This window comes from Pelodiscus sinensis, chromosome 24 (genome assembly GCF_049634645.1).
Source record: "Pelodiscus sinensis isolate JC-2024 chromosome 24, ASM4963464v1, whole genome shotgun sequence".
NCBI classification, from domain to species: Eukaryota; Metazoa; Chordata; order Testudines; family Trionychidae; genus Pelodiscus; species Pelodiscus sinensis.
Window position 1 is genome coordinate 9,943,513 of NC_134734.1, and position 18,337 is coordinate 9,961,849.

Sequence of the window (18,337 nt, forward strand, 5' to 3'; positions counted from 1 at the left end):
TCCCAACCTGTAAACTGGAAAACAAACAAACAAAAAAAGCAAGGGGGAAAGTATACCTCACTTGGCGCTGGATGGGAGCCAGTGCTCCCTAAAGGCAACAGGCCTCATGTCCCATCCCCCATATCTGGCCCCAGGGCTAGAGACAAATTACACTAGGCTCCACTTTAAGTGCTACTGAAGTTCATCTGAAGAAGTGGGCTGTGCCCACAAAAGCTCATGATACCATCTCCATGTTTTGTTAGTCTTTAAAGTGCTACCAGACTATTTGTTGTTTAAGTTTATCCTGTACAGACTAACTCAGCTACCTCCTGAAGCTTAAGTGCTACTGTAATAGTTGCACTTTGACTTTTATATCCCATTTGTGACCCCCAACTACCTGATTGCAGTGAGTTCTGTTGGCTCTAAAATACTCCATGTTGAAAATTAAACACTGCATTACCATATATAGTTTTTAAAAGGGTGGGTTTTTTTTATTTCTCCTCATCTTTTATAGTAGATTGATACAGGCAATTAAATAATTCTGCAAATAAAAAATGAACCAGAATAATAATAAAAAAGTTAAAAAGCAAAGGAGTTAAGTTAATTCATTCATACAGTGATCTCTCAAGGATGCAGCATGAGGAAAATGGAGGCAGAGAGAGAGAAAGGAATTAAATTTTAAAAAGTTACTTCCAGTTCCAAAAATAAAAAATAAAATAAAATAAAATAAAATAAAGAGGAAATTGTTCCCCCCCTCCCCAAAAAACACAAAACAGAACCCAAAACAAAAATGGTTTACGGACAGCAGCAGAGAAGAGCAGAGACCAAGCAGGAGTCTAATACAGGCAAAGTTTGCATCAGCTGTTTCAAGGGCAGAGTTAAGGGTGCAACAGATTTCCCAGGATGCTGGGGAGGAACAAGTTTTTTCAGTGCATATGCCGCATTAAGCGAGAAGACATATTAAGAACAAACTGTACATTAAAAGAGGAAGACAGACCCTATGAGGAGGAAGGGGGTCACATTGGTAGTACAACTCAGGAGTACAACTCAGGAGGTGCTACAGGAGTTACAGTTCACAAGTCCAATATGGCAGCCTCAGCTATGGAGGTCAGGAATCCAAGTTGACCACCATTCCACAGCCATGAATGCCAAGACTCAAAATGGCCTCTCTGGTCATCAAAGGCTTTCTATAGCCTCTGAGGAAAACAACCATTTTGTTCTTCACAGATGTAGCCAAACATAGGCCCAAAGTAGCAGCAATTTTCTTTCCTAGCACACATGCTCCAGACATTTTGCCACATAGGTTAAGAAACAAAATGGCCACATTTCCCCAGCCAGTGACATTCATTTTGATTCTGACCCACCCATCCAATGGCTGCTGTGTCTATTTTGTAGGTCAGGGAGTAGGGTTGCCAGATGGTTTCAACAAAAATGCCAGACACTTGACATTACATCACAATCTACATCTTATTTAGAAATTACCAGACATTTCTATTTTCTTTGTTTGCTGAACAGATAGCTCAAATCCTGGACTGTCTGGTTCAAAACCAGACACCTAGCAACCCTATCAGGGAGTCAAAATAGCTGCCATTTGACAGCTATTTTTTAGCCATTTTGATTCACTGCCAATATGGACAACACTTGTCATCTCACTGAGTGTGGAATGGTGGCCATTTCGATTCCTAGTCTACATATCCAGTGGCTGCTATCCCACGATAGGGCAGTTCAGCCATTTTGTTTCCTAACCTACAGTGGCCACAGCTGCCACACAGTTGGCCATGGAACTGAAGGGGCCTACTCAACTTGGCACCTACTAGTTCAGGAAAACAAAAGGGCTACCAGCTCAAGAAAAATTTTAGGGATGTGGAATGGTGGACAGAAAACTGGTGCAGGCATTGGTGATCAAGAAAAGGTGCATGGTGGGAAAAATAGAGGACGCGGACATACCTTAATTTTTAATATATATATATAAAAAATATCTATATACATTTATTATTATATTAGGAAACATCTCAATAGGACTTCAAGGGAAAGAGGGGAGTCACAGGCTCTGAGGTGTCCCCCCAAAAGGAAGGAAGGGGCATTAGAAGAGATCAAGCAACGTAGCATTCCAAAGGTTTTTGGGAGTGTGTGGATGGTACCAGACTCATCGGTGTAATCTGCAAATTTCAGGAGCGCGCGAGGGGTAAAATCAAAGAGGGGTGGAGGGTCACTAAAACAGCCATAAGAGCCAGGTTAGTCATCCTAGGATTGTCAACAGGACAATTTCCAAAGCAACCCCTCCTCCACCGCAAAAAAATTCCCCAGGGGATCCCCTGCCAATGAAATAGGCTCCTCCTCCATCAAGCCCCGCCCAGAACATGCTAGGGGTGAAGCCCCAGGCATTCTTTGCCTAGGAAACAGGTTCTTCTTCCTCCAGCAAGCCCTGCCCACTGGGGGGATGGATCCCCAGGAGAGGTGGGGGGGGGGAAGGTGGGGCTCAGTCCCTGTTGACCCGGATCTTGAAGGCCACACGTCCAGCAAACTTGTCCCGCTCATCAGTAGTGGCGATGTTGGCTGCATTGATCTTGCACTCTACGTTGTGGTCCATGTTGGCCTCTGGGTTCAGAAACTTTACTGCCACGATCGGCTGGGTATAGTTCACCTAAAGGTGGAGGCAGGGTTAAGGGTAGGCCAGAATAGGAGTCCTGCTCTCACCCACCAGCCCCCATTCTCCTCCTGAAGCTGGAAAGAGAACCCAGGAGTCCTGCCTCCCAGCCCCCACACTGTGATCCATAAGCCTCCACTCTCTCCCAGGCCCAGGGAGAGAATACAGACTCCCCCAGCTGATCTCAGGCCCAGCCTCCCAATGCTGCACAGGCTGCCCCCAGACAGACATCAGAATTCCCCCACTCACATGGACTTTCTTGCCGTAGTAGGGGAAGTACATGAGGTCGATGTGGCCGCCAGGGGGGAACATAGCCATCTCACCCAGCTTCTGTGCATCTTCCTCTTTCTGAGGGGGCGGGGGTTAGGGGGAAAGGTTAGGATTTACCCAGACTGCTCCAACCTGTTCCCACTTCCCCCCCATGCATTCGCATTGGGAGGAGATGACAAAAAAATCCTCCCCTAGCTTCCTCCCCATCCTCCCAACCTTAGCCTCCCTCTCCACCCACTCTGCCCTTCATTTCAACCCCCTCCCACCTGAGAACCCCCCCCTCACTCTGGTACACCCCTCCTTCATTTTCCTAGCCACCAGCCAACAGCCTGCATATTGCCAAGCCCTGAGCCTCTCCCCAAGACCCCATTTCCTGTCCTTACTGCGTGCCACATTTCGGGGTTCAGCTGCCGGAAGGCGGAGGAGAGCAAGATGAAATGAGTGAATCAGTGATTGAGAGAGAGGGTGCTGCTAGTCAGGAAATTTGCAGCTCTGGGAACTAAGGGGGTGCAGGGAATTTGGGGAGGGAGTCAGATCAGGGTGCTGTTGGGCATTATCCAAGATCAGCATGCTGGGGATTTTATGGTGGGGGAGGGAGGGGAAGAGATCAGCTAAGCCACTTACTGCTCTGGCTGGGAACTAAAAGGGGTGCAGTTTTGGGGAGCTCAGATTGTGGTACAAGTGGGATTTATTTAAGATTGGGGTGCAGATTTTCAGGAGGATCAGCTAAGCCATTTACTGCTGTGTGGATGGGAACTAAGGGGGTGCAGGGAATTGGGAGGGCTCTCAGATCACGTAGCAGTTGAATTATCCAAGATTGGAGTGCAGTTCTTGGGGGGGGTGTCTGTCTAACTGCTCCCAAGGTGCATTTAAGGGGCCATCTCAAATTGAGGTGCAGCCAGAATCATGAGGATCAATTCAGCACAGGGCTCCCCCAGTTCCTACAGGGTGGGGACAGGTGTGCTATAAGCTGGGGATGGGGTATGTATTTGGGGATCTCCCACTACTCAGACATGTCCCTTACCGCCTCAAGTTTGGAAACAGGTTTCTGTGGGCAGGACCAGCCGGAGAGAGCGAGAAGGAAGAAGAGTCAATAGAGGGAAAAGGGGTGGGAGCAAAGAAGAGGGTCAGCGGGGGGCTCACCTTCGCAGCACAAGTGACGTTCATGGTCTGGTTGGCCCCTGCAAAAAAGTTGATGACCTGAAAGGAGTAAGAAGAGGGTTCAGCCTGGATATGGGAGGCCCCCCAATTTTGAAAAGCACTTTTGAAGGGCCTCCGAACCCAAAGCCCAGGCCCACCTCCTGCGCGTCACCTACCCGGTTCATCTTGATGAGGATGCAAGGGCGGCCATCGGCATAGCCATAGTGTGAGGGGTCGCTGAGGCCGGAGCAGTTGCCCAGCGACGTGCGGTTGAACTGGCAGGCCCGCTTGGGGTAGTTTAGAACCCCGTTGTCCGGCTGCTCATTGTAACGCCCTGGGCGGCATACATCGTTGGTGGCTACCTGGATGGAGTCGTTGTAGGCTGCGGAGGGGAACAGGGAGGAAGAAGGGGGTACACATTAGCATTAAAGGAGCTACAGGCCCATCTAGCCTGGTATCCCACCTGTTCCCTCTCACCACCTTTGAGCGCACCCACAGCAACGTTCCCTGCAAGCGGAGCACATGGCAGCCACCCAGCAGAGATTCAAGTACAACCCAGCAGAGCGCCCACAGCTGCTCACAGCCGACAGCGTGCGTTTCTATTGGTGGAGCACATCTGCACATTCCTCAGTGCACACAAAATTTATTCTGCCCAACAATGGAAAAACTTAGAGGGAGCTTTGACCCACCAGTGTGTCTACCCCCACCACCAACAGCCAAAATACCAATGAGATTTGTTCCTGACATACTCCCCGCCCCCTCCTCCCAACTCAGTCTGGGACGCTGCTTAGCTGCTCGAAACCCGAGGTCCAGATTCACCCTCCCAGATGAGCAGGGAGAGGGTAACATTTGGGAATGGGGGAAGAGAGGGGCTGTGAGAGTTACTGCTCTGAGGGAAACACTGTGGTGGAGAGTTCCACAGGTTAAATCATGCCCTGATGGGGATTGCAGGCTCTGTTGATGGTCACCAGGGGGCAGCAGTTGGCCATTCTCCTGCACCCTACCTCTCTGTGGCCCTGGTCCATCAGGCACAGATGGGCTAAGGCACGATGTGGATATAGGAGGCCGTTTGCAAGAGCCAGATGCAATGCTGGGGGAAGGTTGCTAAATGGGTATCCTCAGTAGGATGGGTTGGCCATGATCAAGGGCCAGGTGCCTACCTCAAATTTGGCTCTCCCCTCCCCCAAGTCCAAACATCCCTTCCAAAATAAAACAAATCTACCCAGGCTTGAAATTCTCCCTCACGCGCCATCTGCCTCTCCCCTCTTCCCATTAGCCCTCAAAAAGTGCTCCTCTATCCCTCCAAATCCATCCACCTTCCCCTGTTCCCCTCCCAAAGGGTCACCCCACTTCCCCATGCTCAGGGCAACCTACAACTGGAAGCCATCCAGCCCCTCCACCTTGCTGGATGGAACCAGAACTCCATGTGGACCTGCATCTCCTCTCCTCCCATCCCCATCTCCTGACCAGATAGGGCTGCTGGGGTTCATCCACAGAAGGGGAGATGGGGTTTGCAGCCTCCAACTCACGCTCCAAGAAGTCATTGAGCATCTTGACATAATCATCCCAGGTCTCCGTGTTGCTGACATTGAAGGTCACGTCCAGGGTGTCCGTCTTGGGGCGGATCATCATCCCTACAGGGGTGGCGGGGGGAGAATACTGAGGGGGGCAATTTGGAGGGGCAGTTCTAGCCCTTCTAGCCCCTCCCCCAATTTCACCAACACATCCAGATGCCTGTGATGGGAGGGGCACATGCACGAGTGTGCAGCTCTTGCCCACATATGTTCAGAAAGGGGGGGCTTACACACGTGTCCAAAAGAGGAGGGACTTCCCCCTTCCACAACAGGACACAACCCTGCCAGGATGGCACAATTGGGTTATGTCTGAACAGGGAACCCAGAGCAGTGAGGGGGGCGTTAGCGCGCTGCTTCCCTCCCACCCAGGTGCCTCCCTATACCAGGGACCTTACCAGGCACAGAGAGGCGGTCCTGGTACTTGGGGATGTAGGGGTCCACCGTCTGCAGCATGACCCACATGGTGAGTGTGAAAAGTGCAGTGAGGAAGCCGTAGAACACCAGGTAGAACAACAAAATCAGTGCTGGGGGAAGAAATAGGGGGTTAAGCACAGCCTACATGAGGGGGAGCTCTCCTGTGCTCCCCAAATCCTGCCCCCAACATCATTCCTGGATCTCATCCCACCCACCCTCTGGTGGACACCTGCACCCCTTCCATACTGCCCCTCCAGCCAGACGCCCCATACCTCAGGGTCCCCCTTTGTCCTCTCTGCCTCTCCCCCTCACATTCCCAGGCTGGCCCAGTTCCAGTCAATTAGGCAGGAGATGAATGGAATTGTGTGTGTGTGTGTGTGTGTGTGTGTGGGGGGAGGGGGGGGGGGGGGGGGGGGGGGAGTCCATCCAGCAGCATTTGGCTTGTGGGCAAGAGAGGCACATACCCAGTCATTTCCCCAGTACAGGCCTCCCAGGATAGGTGGTTCTCCCAGGTGGGGTAAAAGGTTTGGGGGGCATCCTGCCATGGGGGAGTAGAAATTAGGGGAGCCTGAGAAATGGGGGGGCTGCAAGGACTGGATGGGGCATGATGGGGATTAGACGTCAGAAGTCCTGGCTCCCAACCCCTCTGCTCTAACTACCAGCCCCCTCTCCTTGGCTCTGGATAGTGAACCCAGGTGTCTGACTCCCAGCCCCTCCATTCTCTAATAAGCAGGGGGTACCTTCCCCCAACACAGTCTAACCCTACAGGACAACTCTTGCATGGAGGGAGAGAGGGACCTGGGGTCCCCAGTGGGGAGAGGAGAACACCAATATGTCCCCCAGCTCACATAGCAAGGGGGTGCAGGATGTTCCCCCTCCAGGCACTGGGATCTGTGCCTTCCTCAGACTCAGTGGGTCAGATCCCTCAATCCTCCCTCACTGGGAGAGGCAGGAAGGAGTACGGATGAAGGGAGAGAGTAGACATGGGGGCAGAGGAGCAGGGATGTGATGATACCCTCAAGCACCTTCCACTGGACTTCCAGATCCACCCCACCCCCCCTGCATCCCCAGCCACGTACCTCATGCACCCTCAAAGCACCCCCAGATCTACCCCTCCCTCCTGTACCCTCCTAGGGTTTCCAGGTGTCCAGTTTTGAACCTGACAGTCCAGTATTTGAGCTTTCTGTTTGGGAAACAAATTGAGAAAATAGAAATGTCTGTATTTTCTAAATAAGATGTAATGTAGATTGTGATGTAATGGCATTGTGATGTGATGTCCGGTATTTTTGTTGAAACCATCTGGCATCCCTAGCCAGGGTACCCCCATAAACTCCCCAATGCACCCCAGGTCCACCCCTTACCCCCAGCTAAACCCTAAAAAGCACCTTCACTAGCAGAGCCCAGTCCCACACTTTGCCTCAGCTATGTATCTTGAGGCCATTTTGGGACCCCCTGTGCAGAACCCCACGGATTAGGAGGAGGGCAATTGGGACACCAGAAAAGCCATGGGCGAGATTGCCCCCCTCATCCCCACCTCCAACGCTCTCCTGTTCCAATCCCTGGCACAGCCCCATGGCCAGCCTTCAACAACCACTCTGCCTTTGAGCTCGCAAGTCTCAGCTCCCCTCTAGGGAGAGGCCCAAAGGACTCCACAAGGAAACCCGAAGGTGAGAGAACAGAGGCTAGTTCCAACATACTCCTGGGTGTAAACCTAAAGGGGTTGATAATCAGCCCTCTACTCCCCCGCTACTTCCTGGTGCAAGTTCAGAGTAATCCTGATGTAACCCTAAAGAGGAGGAAGATTAGCCCTTGTCCTCCCCAGGAGTAAACCCAAAAGTGAGAGAAAACAGCGTAGCTCTGAGCTAGCCTGTGAAACCCCAACGTAAATCTGATGGGGGAGGGCAACGGATCCCTCTGCTCTTCCTGGTGGAAATCCCAAGTAACCCAGCAGCAAACTTGAAAAATATCTGAAAATGGGGAGCATCAGGGAGCTGCCCTTAAGTATTCCCAGTGTAAATCCAGACTAACCCCTTTGTAAACATACAAGTCTCTCTCCACAGTACCTGCCCTCTCCACCTTCAGCTACTCCCTGGTGCAAACCCAAGCCAACTTCCAGCCCCTACAGCACACCTGAGCATGGGCAGGATGTAAATCCAGAGGAGCAGATGTAAATCTGTAGTAACCCTAGTGCAAATCAAGAGGTGACCAACACCAAAAGTAGCCCCTTCAATTGGAGGTGTAAATCCAGAGTAGATAACATGACTCCAAAGATAATGGAGTTTGGAGAGTGACCTATTGCTCCCAGCTACCCCCAGGAGTAAATCCAGAGTAACCTGAAATGCAGTCATGGCTAATGCTGCCCAGTGTAAATGCTGCCTGCACCTGAACCCCAGGGGGAGGGAGGTGAGGTAGAGGGCTCCTACCCTAACCCACATACAAAACCCTTGGCCTGTAGTCAGCCCAAATGGCGGCTCAAAGCCCCTTAGCCCAGGGACTGGCAGAGGCAGGCCACAGAGCGGGCAACAAGTACCAGTGGGGATGGGGGAGGGCGGGTTGTCTGGGTTGGACTGTGATTCCAGAAGAGAGCAGGGGAAGAGTTAATGTCACCTCACATCTTACCCTCTGCCAGCCATCCCAAGGCCCCCCACCACTCCAAGCTTGGCCCTCCAGGTCCCTCCCCTTTCCACCATAATCCTCCACCTGCCCCCCATTCCTTTGCCTCTCTGCCTGCCCCCCACATACCTCTTTTCCCCCACTCCCCCTTCCTTCACTGCCCCCACATCCCTATCAACCCCCCCCCCCCGACAGCCCCTCCTTCACCCAGCCCCTCTCCACCTCATCCTCAGCTCTCCACCAGCCACTGCAAATGCAAAAAGCCAAGATGTCTCCCCCAGCCAAAGCAAGATGGGAACCCAGCACCCCCCCCCCAGCCACCTGCTGTAGTAATGAGCGGGGAGTGCTGCTTTACACAGTGACTCTAAACCAGGATTAATGGTGAATCCCCAGCCAACCCCCCCATCCCCAAGCCTGCCCTTTGCACCCTAGTCCAATCAAGACAGCCAGAGTGGGGAACCCGCTCTGGGGGGTGGGAGCATCAATATCTAGGCCCCCTCGCAACTTCCTCTACTTCCCCTATATTCCACTACCTCCCCATCTTTGTTGGGGTGGAGGCAGTGTTGGGCCATTGCAGACAGGAAGGGAGGGTTCTGCAAAGTGGAGGGGACAAAGCTAGCCAGGGGATGGAAGCAGCTGTACAGGGAAGTGGGGGAGCCATGGGAGAAATCGGGGGGCAATAAAGGGGTGCTAATTTTGGAGGTGAAGGGTCAATCCTGGATTTTTCCCCCCTTACTTCATTACAAAAAGCCCCACTCCAAAATACCCCTCTGTATGGAGTGGGGGTTCTGTGTTGACAGACTTGGGGTGGGAGGGGGAAGGGTGGCTCTGTATTGACAGACGGGGAGGGGGAAACGACTAAGACTCGCCCAGCTCCTACAGAAAGCAGACTGACCTAGTTTCCCAGCCGCAGCGCTCTGTAACTGGGGGGGGGGGGGGAAGAGACAGAGGGGGGATTACCCAACCCCCACAGCTCCTGCCCCTTATGTAGCCCTATGCCTCCAGCCCCTTCTCTACATCCCCATCTGAGAGGCCATCCTGTTATGTCCCTTTTCCATCCTCCAGCAAATTCAACTCCCCCCGGTACCGCATAAACAACAGCCTGATTTGGGGGGGGGCACAGGGAACAAAGCCCCCCATACACACTCTCACCCTCCAAAATTTGCTTCTTCACCCTCCCCCCCCCAAATCCTAGACCTGGGTCCAACCTGAGTCAGTCCAACTGACCCTCACCCCCACCCCATTGCCTTGCTTTCTCCCATATTCCCATGCACCCTTTCTTTGCCCCCTTTTCCTGCCTCCTCTCCAGGGGAATCCTAGCCCCACATCCACTCCTCTTCCCTGGGATGAAGGAAAACCCCCACTGCCTAACCCAAAGACATCCCATATCCCCCTGCCAGCCCCCCCCCCCCCATTTCAACAACCAATAAATTATTTGCCTGATTTCTGTCCCCACCATAATCCTCTTTTGAGGAATCAATGTGGGGCATGTACCTCCCTTAACTACCCAACCACCCTCTAGGGAGCTATTCAAGTGCCCCCACTAGAAAATCCATGTTGGGGGGCCCCCAGCCTGTGACCATTTGCCTCCCATAAAACACCCCGAAAGAGGTACCATTTTGGGGGGCTTAGATCATAGCCCCCACTCTAGTCACCACCTCCATTTTAAGGCAATTATGAGCCCCCAGCCTTCCCCAAATCCAATGATACTTCCCATCCTCTCCAAATCTATAGCTCCCCCAAATCGCCTTCCTTGTAGGGCTAGTCCATGACACCCCAAAATTCCCGTGCCTGACACCCCGTTATTCCCCTAGAAAAAAGGAAGGGGTTGGGAGAGGGTTAAGAGCTCCTGTTAGGGACCCCTCAGTTTCTCCCGCTATATCTGTGCCCCCAACTCTCCCTCTTTTTAAGGGCTCCTGCTAGCGACCACCAATTCCTCCCGCTACATCAGCGCCCCCCCCCCCCCCCCAGCCCCTACACAGATGCCCAGCTTTTCGGGAGCTAACCACCCGTCAAGGCCGCCCCCCTTCTCCAGCGCTTCACACTCCCCGTCCCCCGGCCACGTACCCCAGCTGGTGCCGGTGCGCCCCATGAATTGGTGAGTGCGGGGGTTCCACACAAACTCCCTCCACTCCGCCATGAGTTGCCCGCAGGTTTTCTTCTCCTTCTCGATGGCCATGGTGAGAGCTGCGGCAGGACTGGTGGGGGGTCCGCTGGCTGCGAGAAGAACTGGAGCAAGGAGCCCTAGATCCCCTGTTCGAGAGAGAAAGGGGGGGGGGGGGCCTGAGACTGCGGCTACAGCAGCGAGATGCCGGCTCCGCAGCTGATGAGCAGGGCAAGGCAGCGGTAGCGGCCGGCTGGGGGGGTGCTATTTATCTCGTTCCACAGGCCCTGCCCCTCGTGCATATGCAAATGAGCTCTCCCGGGGCCCAGTTGCTCATTCAGGTTTTGCGGCCAGTCAGAGGGCGGGGCTTAATGTGTGTGTGTGTGTGTGTGTGTGGAGGGGAGGTCTCCCCTTCCCTCCCCCGTAAGGAAAAGGGGCTGCCCTCTGGGGTGGGGGAATAGATAGATAGATAGATAGATAGATAGATAGATAGATAGATAGATAGATAGAGAAGTGTCTGGGATAGAGAGGGGGGATGGATGGGGCAGACAGACAGACAGACAGTCAGTCAGTGAAGTGGGCTACAAATGCAACAAAGAACCAGGTAGTCACAGGTTGAAGAAATGGAGTGGCCATCAAAGACACTCCTCACCTGACCCACCCTTGAGACTAAGGCCAGGCAGGCAGGCAGAGTGAGTGAGTGAGTGAGTAGGTGGGTGGGTGGATGGATGGATGGATGGTGGGAGGCATATGGGATTAGGTGGTTGTAGGGGAGGGTGGATGGCATCAGGGGAGGGGCAGATGTGGGAAACCATTTGGTTGTGCAGAACAGCATGGTCTGTGGGGTCAGCACCCCAGATCCCCCCCCCTTCCCAGCTCTGTCCTTGAGGCTTGGCCTGTTGCCAGCTGCCAGCTCTGGCCACTAATGAGCAGATGCCGACAGAGGAGCCAGATAAGATCGGGGCTGTCAAACGGGGCCCATTCAGTGCTGAAGGACACGACCTGCATGGGGGGAAGGGGGGTGCACAGAGGCTCCCAACAGGCTGAGGACAGGGCACGCTTGGGGCCAGTAGTGCCCCCCCCATCCCCATGCATCCTTTCTTTCCCACAGACACCCCTCTGCCCCTCCCACCATCTGCACGCTGAGGTCTGGTGCAATCTGCCATTCCTCCCAGGGCACAGCCCTTAGATTTCAGTGGGGGCAGGGGAACAGGGGGAAGGGTTCATCACATTGTAGTGTAGCCAGGATCTTCCCAAGCTTTGCCAAGGGTCCCCTCTCCCTTCAGGGGTGGGGCAGAATGCATCCATGGCTTGCCCTTCATCTCCTGCCCATGGGACCGGGGAGCGAGGGGGTTGGTAGAAACAGGGGACATGGGGATCCTTTAGCTAAGGGGGCAAGTCTTGCAGTGCATGGGTATGGCCCAGGAAAGGGATGTGACTTTGTTGGCTAGGAGGTGTGGTCACAGAAGAGATGAAGTTGGGGGCTAAAGATTTATTATTAGGGTCATGCAGGGAGTTAGCTCCGTGACTCCCCTCCCCCCATGTCCCTCCCAGAGCTGTGGAGAGAACCCAGGAGTCCTGGCTCCCAGCCATTGTGTGTGGAAATGGATGGGAGTTGAGGTGGTCTGTAAGTTGGGGGACTGGTGGAGAGGGGTATCTGTGTGTTGCTGTCCTCTCTCCCACCCCCCACAGTAAGCTGGAGCAAAGAACCAGGAAGTGCTCAGCACCCGGTTCCTTTTCCCAAACTAGTTCAACTGGTCCAGCCAGCTGTGGGGCAGCCACTGGCTCAGCAGGGATTGACGGCAGCCTGGGACAAATGCACCCTGGTTCTCCCTGTCCCCAGCTGTCCCCTGCCCTCCATCATAGCCCTTTTCTCACTTCCCCCTGCAGCCAAACAATAACATTGGCACAGCTAGTGCCTCCCTAGCTGGGTAGAGAACCCAGGAGTCCTGGCTCCCAGAACCCTCTGCTCTAACCTACCAGACCCCACTCCCCTCCCAGAGAACCCAGGAGTCCTGGCTCCTTCCCACACCCTCTGGCTCCAACCACTAGCTTCTACAGCTGTGTTTCATCCTATTACCCGGACACCTGGTTTCTATGTCCTCCCTTCCCTCAGCCTCCAGACCTCTAGGTTCAGTCACATACAGCCGCTTCCCCCTATCATGGACATTTAGTTTCTAACTCTTGTATCTGGACCCCTGGGTCCTATCTCTCCCCTGCATCCCCATATGCAGATCTGGGTCTCTGTACCCCCCTTTGTACTTAGCCTCTCGTTCCACCCACTACCCTGCTTGGGTTCTAGCCTCTCTCCTCCACCTCTCCTGACACCTGGGTTTGTCTCCTTCCCCCTCCCCCTTTCACCCACCCCGGATACTTGGGTTTTATGCCCACCTCCCTCCCCTTCCCCCCAGAGATAGTGCCTAGGGAGAGGAAGTGCCTGGGGAGAGAGTCACCCTCCAAAGTCTGGGTGGCGGGTGAACAGGCTTTCCTGACCCCTTCCCTTGTGGAGCAGGGAGCATGTGAGTGATAGTAACAGTACTCAACCACCCTTTGATCCCATTATAGGATGGGACTCACACTGGGAGCCAGGACTCCTGGGTTCCTTCCCTGGCTCTGGGAGCGGAGTGGGCCCAGTGGCCCCTAGGATGAGGGAGGGGCGGGACAAGAACATACCAGTTTGAATTACAGGGAGTCAGACACTTGGCATTTGACCCAGTTGCGTGGGGAAGAAACTGACCCGCCCTATAAGTGGCCTTGGGAGCTGCTGACCCACTGGGGAAAGAGGGAACTGGGTCAATCCATCCTACACTGAACTATGTGGCATAATGGTAGGGGCTGGGAACCAGGACATCCCCTGGATTCTCCCCTGGTTCTGGGGGGAGAGCGGGGGCTGTTGGTTAGAACAGGGAAACTTGGAGCCAAGACTCCTGAGTTCTCTCTCTGACCTTGGGATTCTAGTGGATTAGAGAGGGTGGGGAGGGCTGGGAGCCAGGACACCTCGTTTTTAATTGTAGCTCTGTCCTGACTCACTGCATAACCTTGGGCACATCTTGCCCTTTCTCTGTGCCTCAATTTCCCCAACTGCGAAACTGGGGTAATGAGAGGCTGCCTGAAGACCACTCATCTTTTCCACTTGTACTCACCCCTCAGCCAGGTTCCTGGGCAGGACCGGCACTGACCCAGCATACGATGCAAACAACACCCCTTTCCTGCCAAGTGATTCAGCCAGCTGGAAATAGCCGGTTTATGGGGAAGACAGGTGAGATGCCCGGAGCCCAACCTCAGGGCCCAGCCACCATCCCGCCCGGATTGGTTGCATTCCACCACGGCAAGCAAGGTTGCCCTAGATTCTTGGCGTGGCTCACTAGGCAGGGAGCTGGCATGCTATTCCAGTGGGGTTTGGGGGTGCAGCTGGTATTTTGGGGTACCAGATCTAGATAGCTGCTCCGGGTTCAGGGATCTTAAAGGGGGTGAGATTCAGATTTGGGACTGAAGGTTCAGGAAGATCAGTGGTGTCTATGGGAAGTCACATTTTGAAGTAGGGTGGGGTTCCCTCATGATTTGGATAGAAAGTCCAGGGGGTTGGTAAGCGGAGTTTTTCCAATGGCTCAGATGGAGTTTGAAGGGTCCGGGGCAGGTTTCAGGAACAGGTTTGCAATGGTCAGGGGTGACCAGGAGGGAGCTTGGAGAACTTTGGGGGTGAATTTGCGGGGGGGACCATTCAGGGTATCTTGGTGAGTTTGGGGGATGCAATGAATTGGGGGGAGCTCTGAGCGAGAACTCAGGAATCTTGGCTCCCAGGCCTTCTCAGGGGATATGATGGGAAAGCTTTTGGAGAAGGGTGGTGTATTGGAGGAGTTTGTGGGGGCTGACCCCTGATTGTGGGGGCTGTGGTCAGACAAGACAGCACCCCAGACGCAAGGCCTGGCAAGTAGTTCTCACAGCCCCAGGGGACCTCTCCAACACAGTCCCCCTTCAAAAACCCTCTGAAAAACAAAGTCACAATAAATGGCCCAATGTCGCAAGGTTGGGTGTGTGTCCAAGGGAGGGGTTGGCCTCAGTGGCCTTCGGATTAAGGGGGGTAAAGTCCAGTCTGTCTCCCTGGCTGGCATGGATCAGCCAGCCTACAGAGGGAGTGGGAGCTAGTAGTTAGAGCAGGAGGGCTGGAAACCTAGGCTCCTGCTGTCTCTCCCTGGCTTTGAGAAGGTAGTTGGGGCTGACAAGGTAGAACAGGGGGGCTGGGTTTCAGGACTCCTGGGATTTCACTCCAGCTCTGAAAGGGCAGTGGAGGCTGGTGATTAGAGTACAGAGGAGCTAAGAGCCAGGACTCCTGAGTTCTGTCCCTGGCTTGGAGGGGCGTGAGGGAGGTGAAGTGAATTAGGGTGGCCAGATGGTTTCAACAAAAATACCAGGCACACTTGACATTACATCACAATCTACACTGCATATTATTTAGAACATACTAGACTTTTATATTTTCTCATTTATATTTTCTCAATTTGTTTCCCAAACAGAAAGCTCAAATACTTTCAAACCCAGACACCTGGCAACCCTAGCTGAAGACTGAAGAGGGAACATGTCGCATTGGACTGGCCAGCTTGGTAGGTCTCACAGTGCCAGCAGCAGGGGCCTGATCTGAGCATCTGGCTGGGCTAGGTCCCACAACCTCGCCCACCTCTCTGCCCTCATTCTCAGGCAGGCAGGGCCTGATGCTGCTGACTCTGGGCCCAGCTGGACCCAGATTCTTCAAGCCAGATCTGGATTGTGGGAGATCTGTCCCAGAGGCCTGGGACTGAAAGGCCATCCCATAGGGCTGTGGCAAGACAAACAAAGCCAGGGCCCTTCCGTGTGCCCCAGATTGCAGCTGGATTTAATATTTCCTGGTGTAAACCAGGGGCAACTGCACTGGGACTGGTTCCCCTTCACTAACCTGGTGCCAGTCAGGAGTCACTCCACCAGATAAGACAGAGATTAAACATTTGCTGGCTCAGGGCAAAGAGTCAGTGACATATTTTTCTGCAAAGCAGAGTGAAAGCTAGTGGTTAGCGCCAGGGAGGTGGCTGGGAGCTAGGACTCCTGGGTTCTTTTGGGCTTATAGGCTGCCAGGGGAGGGAGGACAGTGGCATCCCCTCAGGCTCCCAGCTGCTTTTATTAGCGCTAGTTTGCTCCAGGCACTGGCTCGGTCCAGGCAGTCCCAGGGCCAGCTGAAGCCCAGCGCGCTGCCCCCCCCCCCCCACCAGAACAGGTCTTTCCTGGGCAGGTGCATTAGGAGGCTTCTTGTGCTCAAGTGCCCTCTGGTGGTGAAGGGCAGAACTGCGCCCAGCCAGAGCTGCAGGGGCAGACAGGGGTGAGGGATATGGAGGGCCTGGGGGTTCTGGGTAGGGAGGGTGGAACTGCCCCCCATCATAGCAAGGTGGGACCCCCAAATTTGCCCTCTCCTATCAGCACATCAGCCGGCCCTGCCCCCTTCCTGGGCACTCATGGGCAACACCCCCCAGGGAGAGAACTCAGGCTCTAGGAAAGCAGTGGGGGCTGGTAGGTTAGAGCAGTGGGCTGGGAGCCAGGACTCTTGAGGTCTCTCCTGGGGGGTGTTTACTGTCCCTGCTGGGCTGGCCAGTGCCCTTTGATTCCCCAAAGCTGGGCAGAAGGGATTTGGCTAATGGCCTTTGACAGGCCCTGGGGCCTGTGGGAGCTAATCTGGGGCGCTAATGAAGCCCCGGGCAGATTGCCTGGCCCCTGGGCTAATTCCCAGAGTCGGGCGCAGGCGGTGGCTGGGGGCGGGGGGGAAGGGGAAATGCCCAGCACTCAGGCCTGGCCGGACAGCGTGGACTGAACCCCAGGGGGCAGCCAGATCCCCGGACAGAGCCCCCCCTCTGGCTGAGCACGAGCCGTAAGTCCCATGTGGGGAGCCACCTTGGGGCAGGTATGGGGAGTGTGGGGTTTGTCTTTGCATTGCTGTCTGCCCCTCCTCACTACACTGGGGTGCTCCTTTAAGAGAGCATGGGCAGCAGGGAATGGGCTAACAGGTGGATGAAGAGAGGGGTGGCTGGAATGGTGGGGGAGGGGTGAACCATGGGGGGCAATCAGGGGATGGGAGGAGGGGGTGGTCCATGGGAGAGTGGAGAGTTGGGGCTGAAGGGGCTCTGGAGGGTGGGTCAGGTAGAAGGTTAGTGAAGGAGGGAAAGGGACTATGGGGGAAGGGAGTGGTGGGTAAGAGGGAGTGAGGGAGGTCTCTGCGCTGGGAGGACAGGGGGCTATGGGGCAAACACGGGGGAAGATGGCTGTGGGGGTGGGGAAGAGGATGTTTCTGAATGGAGAAGACAGGGGAATGTGGGGCAGGCACAGGGAGAAATGGCTGTGGGGAGGTGGGGATAGGGAGGTCTCTGTGGAGGAAGGCCAGGGGGGCTGTGGGAGAGGCATGGGGAGGTGGCCATGAGGAAGGGGAGGGGGGGAGAGGAGGTCTTTCTGGGCAGAATAGGGTGGTGGAGGCTGTGGGGAGCTGGGGAAATACCTGGGGCTGGAGTGCTCTGTAATTTGGTCACTAACTGCCATTTGTGTCCCCCCGCATGTCAGTATGAGCCAGCTTTGGGGCCCCAGTCTGTGTGGAGTGCTTGGGTGCTATAGAGTAAGGGGGTCCCCCTCCATTCCATGACCCATATGAGGGGGCAGATCTTCATCAGTATCTAGCTTTGGGGGTCCCCTCTTTCCTGCCCCCACCCCTGCCTCCTCTGGACCTGTGATAGCCTAGCCATGGGGAGGGCTCCTCGTGTGAACTGCGCTTGTGGCCATGAAATCGGCTTACATGCATCACAGATTAAGAGAGCTTTGGATTCCCTTTTGTCCCCCATGAGATCTGCTAGGTACCGAAGTGACACCTACAGCCACTGGAGAGGGGACAGGCCATAGTGAATTCCAGGAGAACCAGGCCCTCCATCCTGCGCACTCCCTCCCCAGCCTCCATTTGGCTCATGGAGATTTTGGGGGTGCACAGTGTGATTGGGTAGCTGGAAAAGGCTGAAGCTCACTGATAAATGTTCACACATGGACACGTGTGTGTTGAATATGGACATGTCCATGTGTGTGTGTGTGTGTGTGCATGCTGCAAACGGATCAGGACACATGTATGTGCATGTGTGCTGCGCACAAACACGCCCATGTTACATGTGCATGTACACTGGAGGTATTTCCACACCTGCATATGTGTGTGTATGCACGCTATAAATAGCTCCATCCTGTGCACAAGTGTGTCAGCACACAGATACACACATGCACTCAAGGCAAGCACACTTTTACTAAAACACATGCTTTGGAACACTGAGCACATGCTAACAGACAGACGTGCACAGAGACACGAAAATACAAGCACACGTGTACATGTATACAGATATATGAATCCACAGAGAAAGATGCAAACAACACACAAACAATCTCACATGCAAACTGTGCAAATATAGGCTGCACATAGCTACAAACACATGCAAGTCAGTGGGAAGTACTCAGCAAGGGTATGTCTACACTACAGCGCTAATTCGAACTAACTTAGTTCGAATTAGTTAATTAGAACTAAGCTAATTCGAACTAACGCATCCAGACTAA

At 54.2% G+C, this 18,337-nt stretch overlaps 1 protein-coding gene across 1 annotated transcript; it reads right to left on the minus strand.

Annotated features, from left to right (window-relative positions):
* Positions 1-1,921: 1,921 nt before the first annotated feature.
* ATP1B2 (ATPase Na+/K+ transporting subunit beta 2) lies at positions 1,922-10,957 on the minus strand. Its single transcript, XM_006112138.4, has 7 exons — positions 10,705-10,957; positions 6,006-6,134; positions 5,566-5,670; positions 4,213-4,418; positions 4,040-4,096; positions 2,876-2,974; positions 1,922-2,623 (listed from the first exon to the last, which is right to left on the minus strand). The coding sequence occupies exons 1-7, from the start codon at positions 10,814-10,816 to the stop codon at positions 2,459-2,461; spliced, it is 873 nt and encodes a 290-aa protein (XP_006112200.1). The 5' UTR covers positions 10,817-10,957; the 3' UTR covers positions 1,922-2,458.
* Positions 10,958-18,337: the final 7,380 nt, after the last annotated feature.

Bases quoted from the DNA above. Each gene is read 5' to 3' on its own strand.
- ATP1B2 (XM_006112138.4), bottom strand. From the start codon at position 10,816: ATGGCCATCGAGAAGGAGAAGAAAACCTGCGGGCAACTCATGGCGGAG. The intron at 6,135-10,704 runs GTACGTGGCCGG...TTCTTCCCCCAG, and splicing joins GCGCACCGGCACCAGCTGGG to CACTGATTTTGTTGTTCTAC. The intron at 4,097-4,212 runs GTAGGTGACGCG...TACTCCTTTCAG, and splicing joins TCCTCATCAAGATGAACCGG to GTCATCAACTTTTTTGCAGG.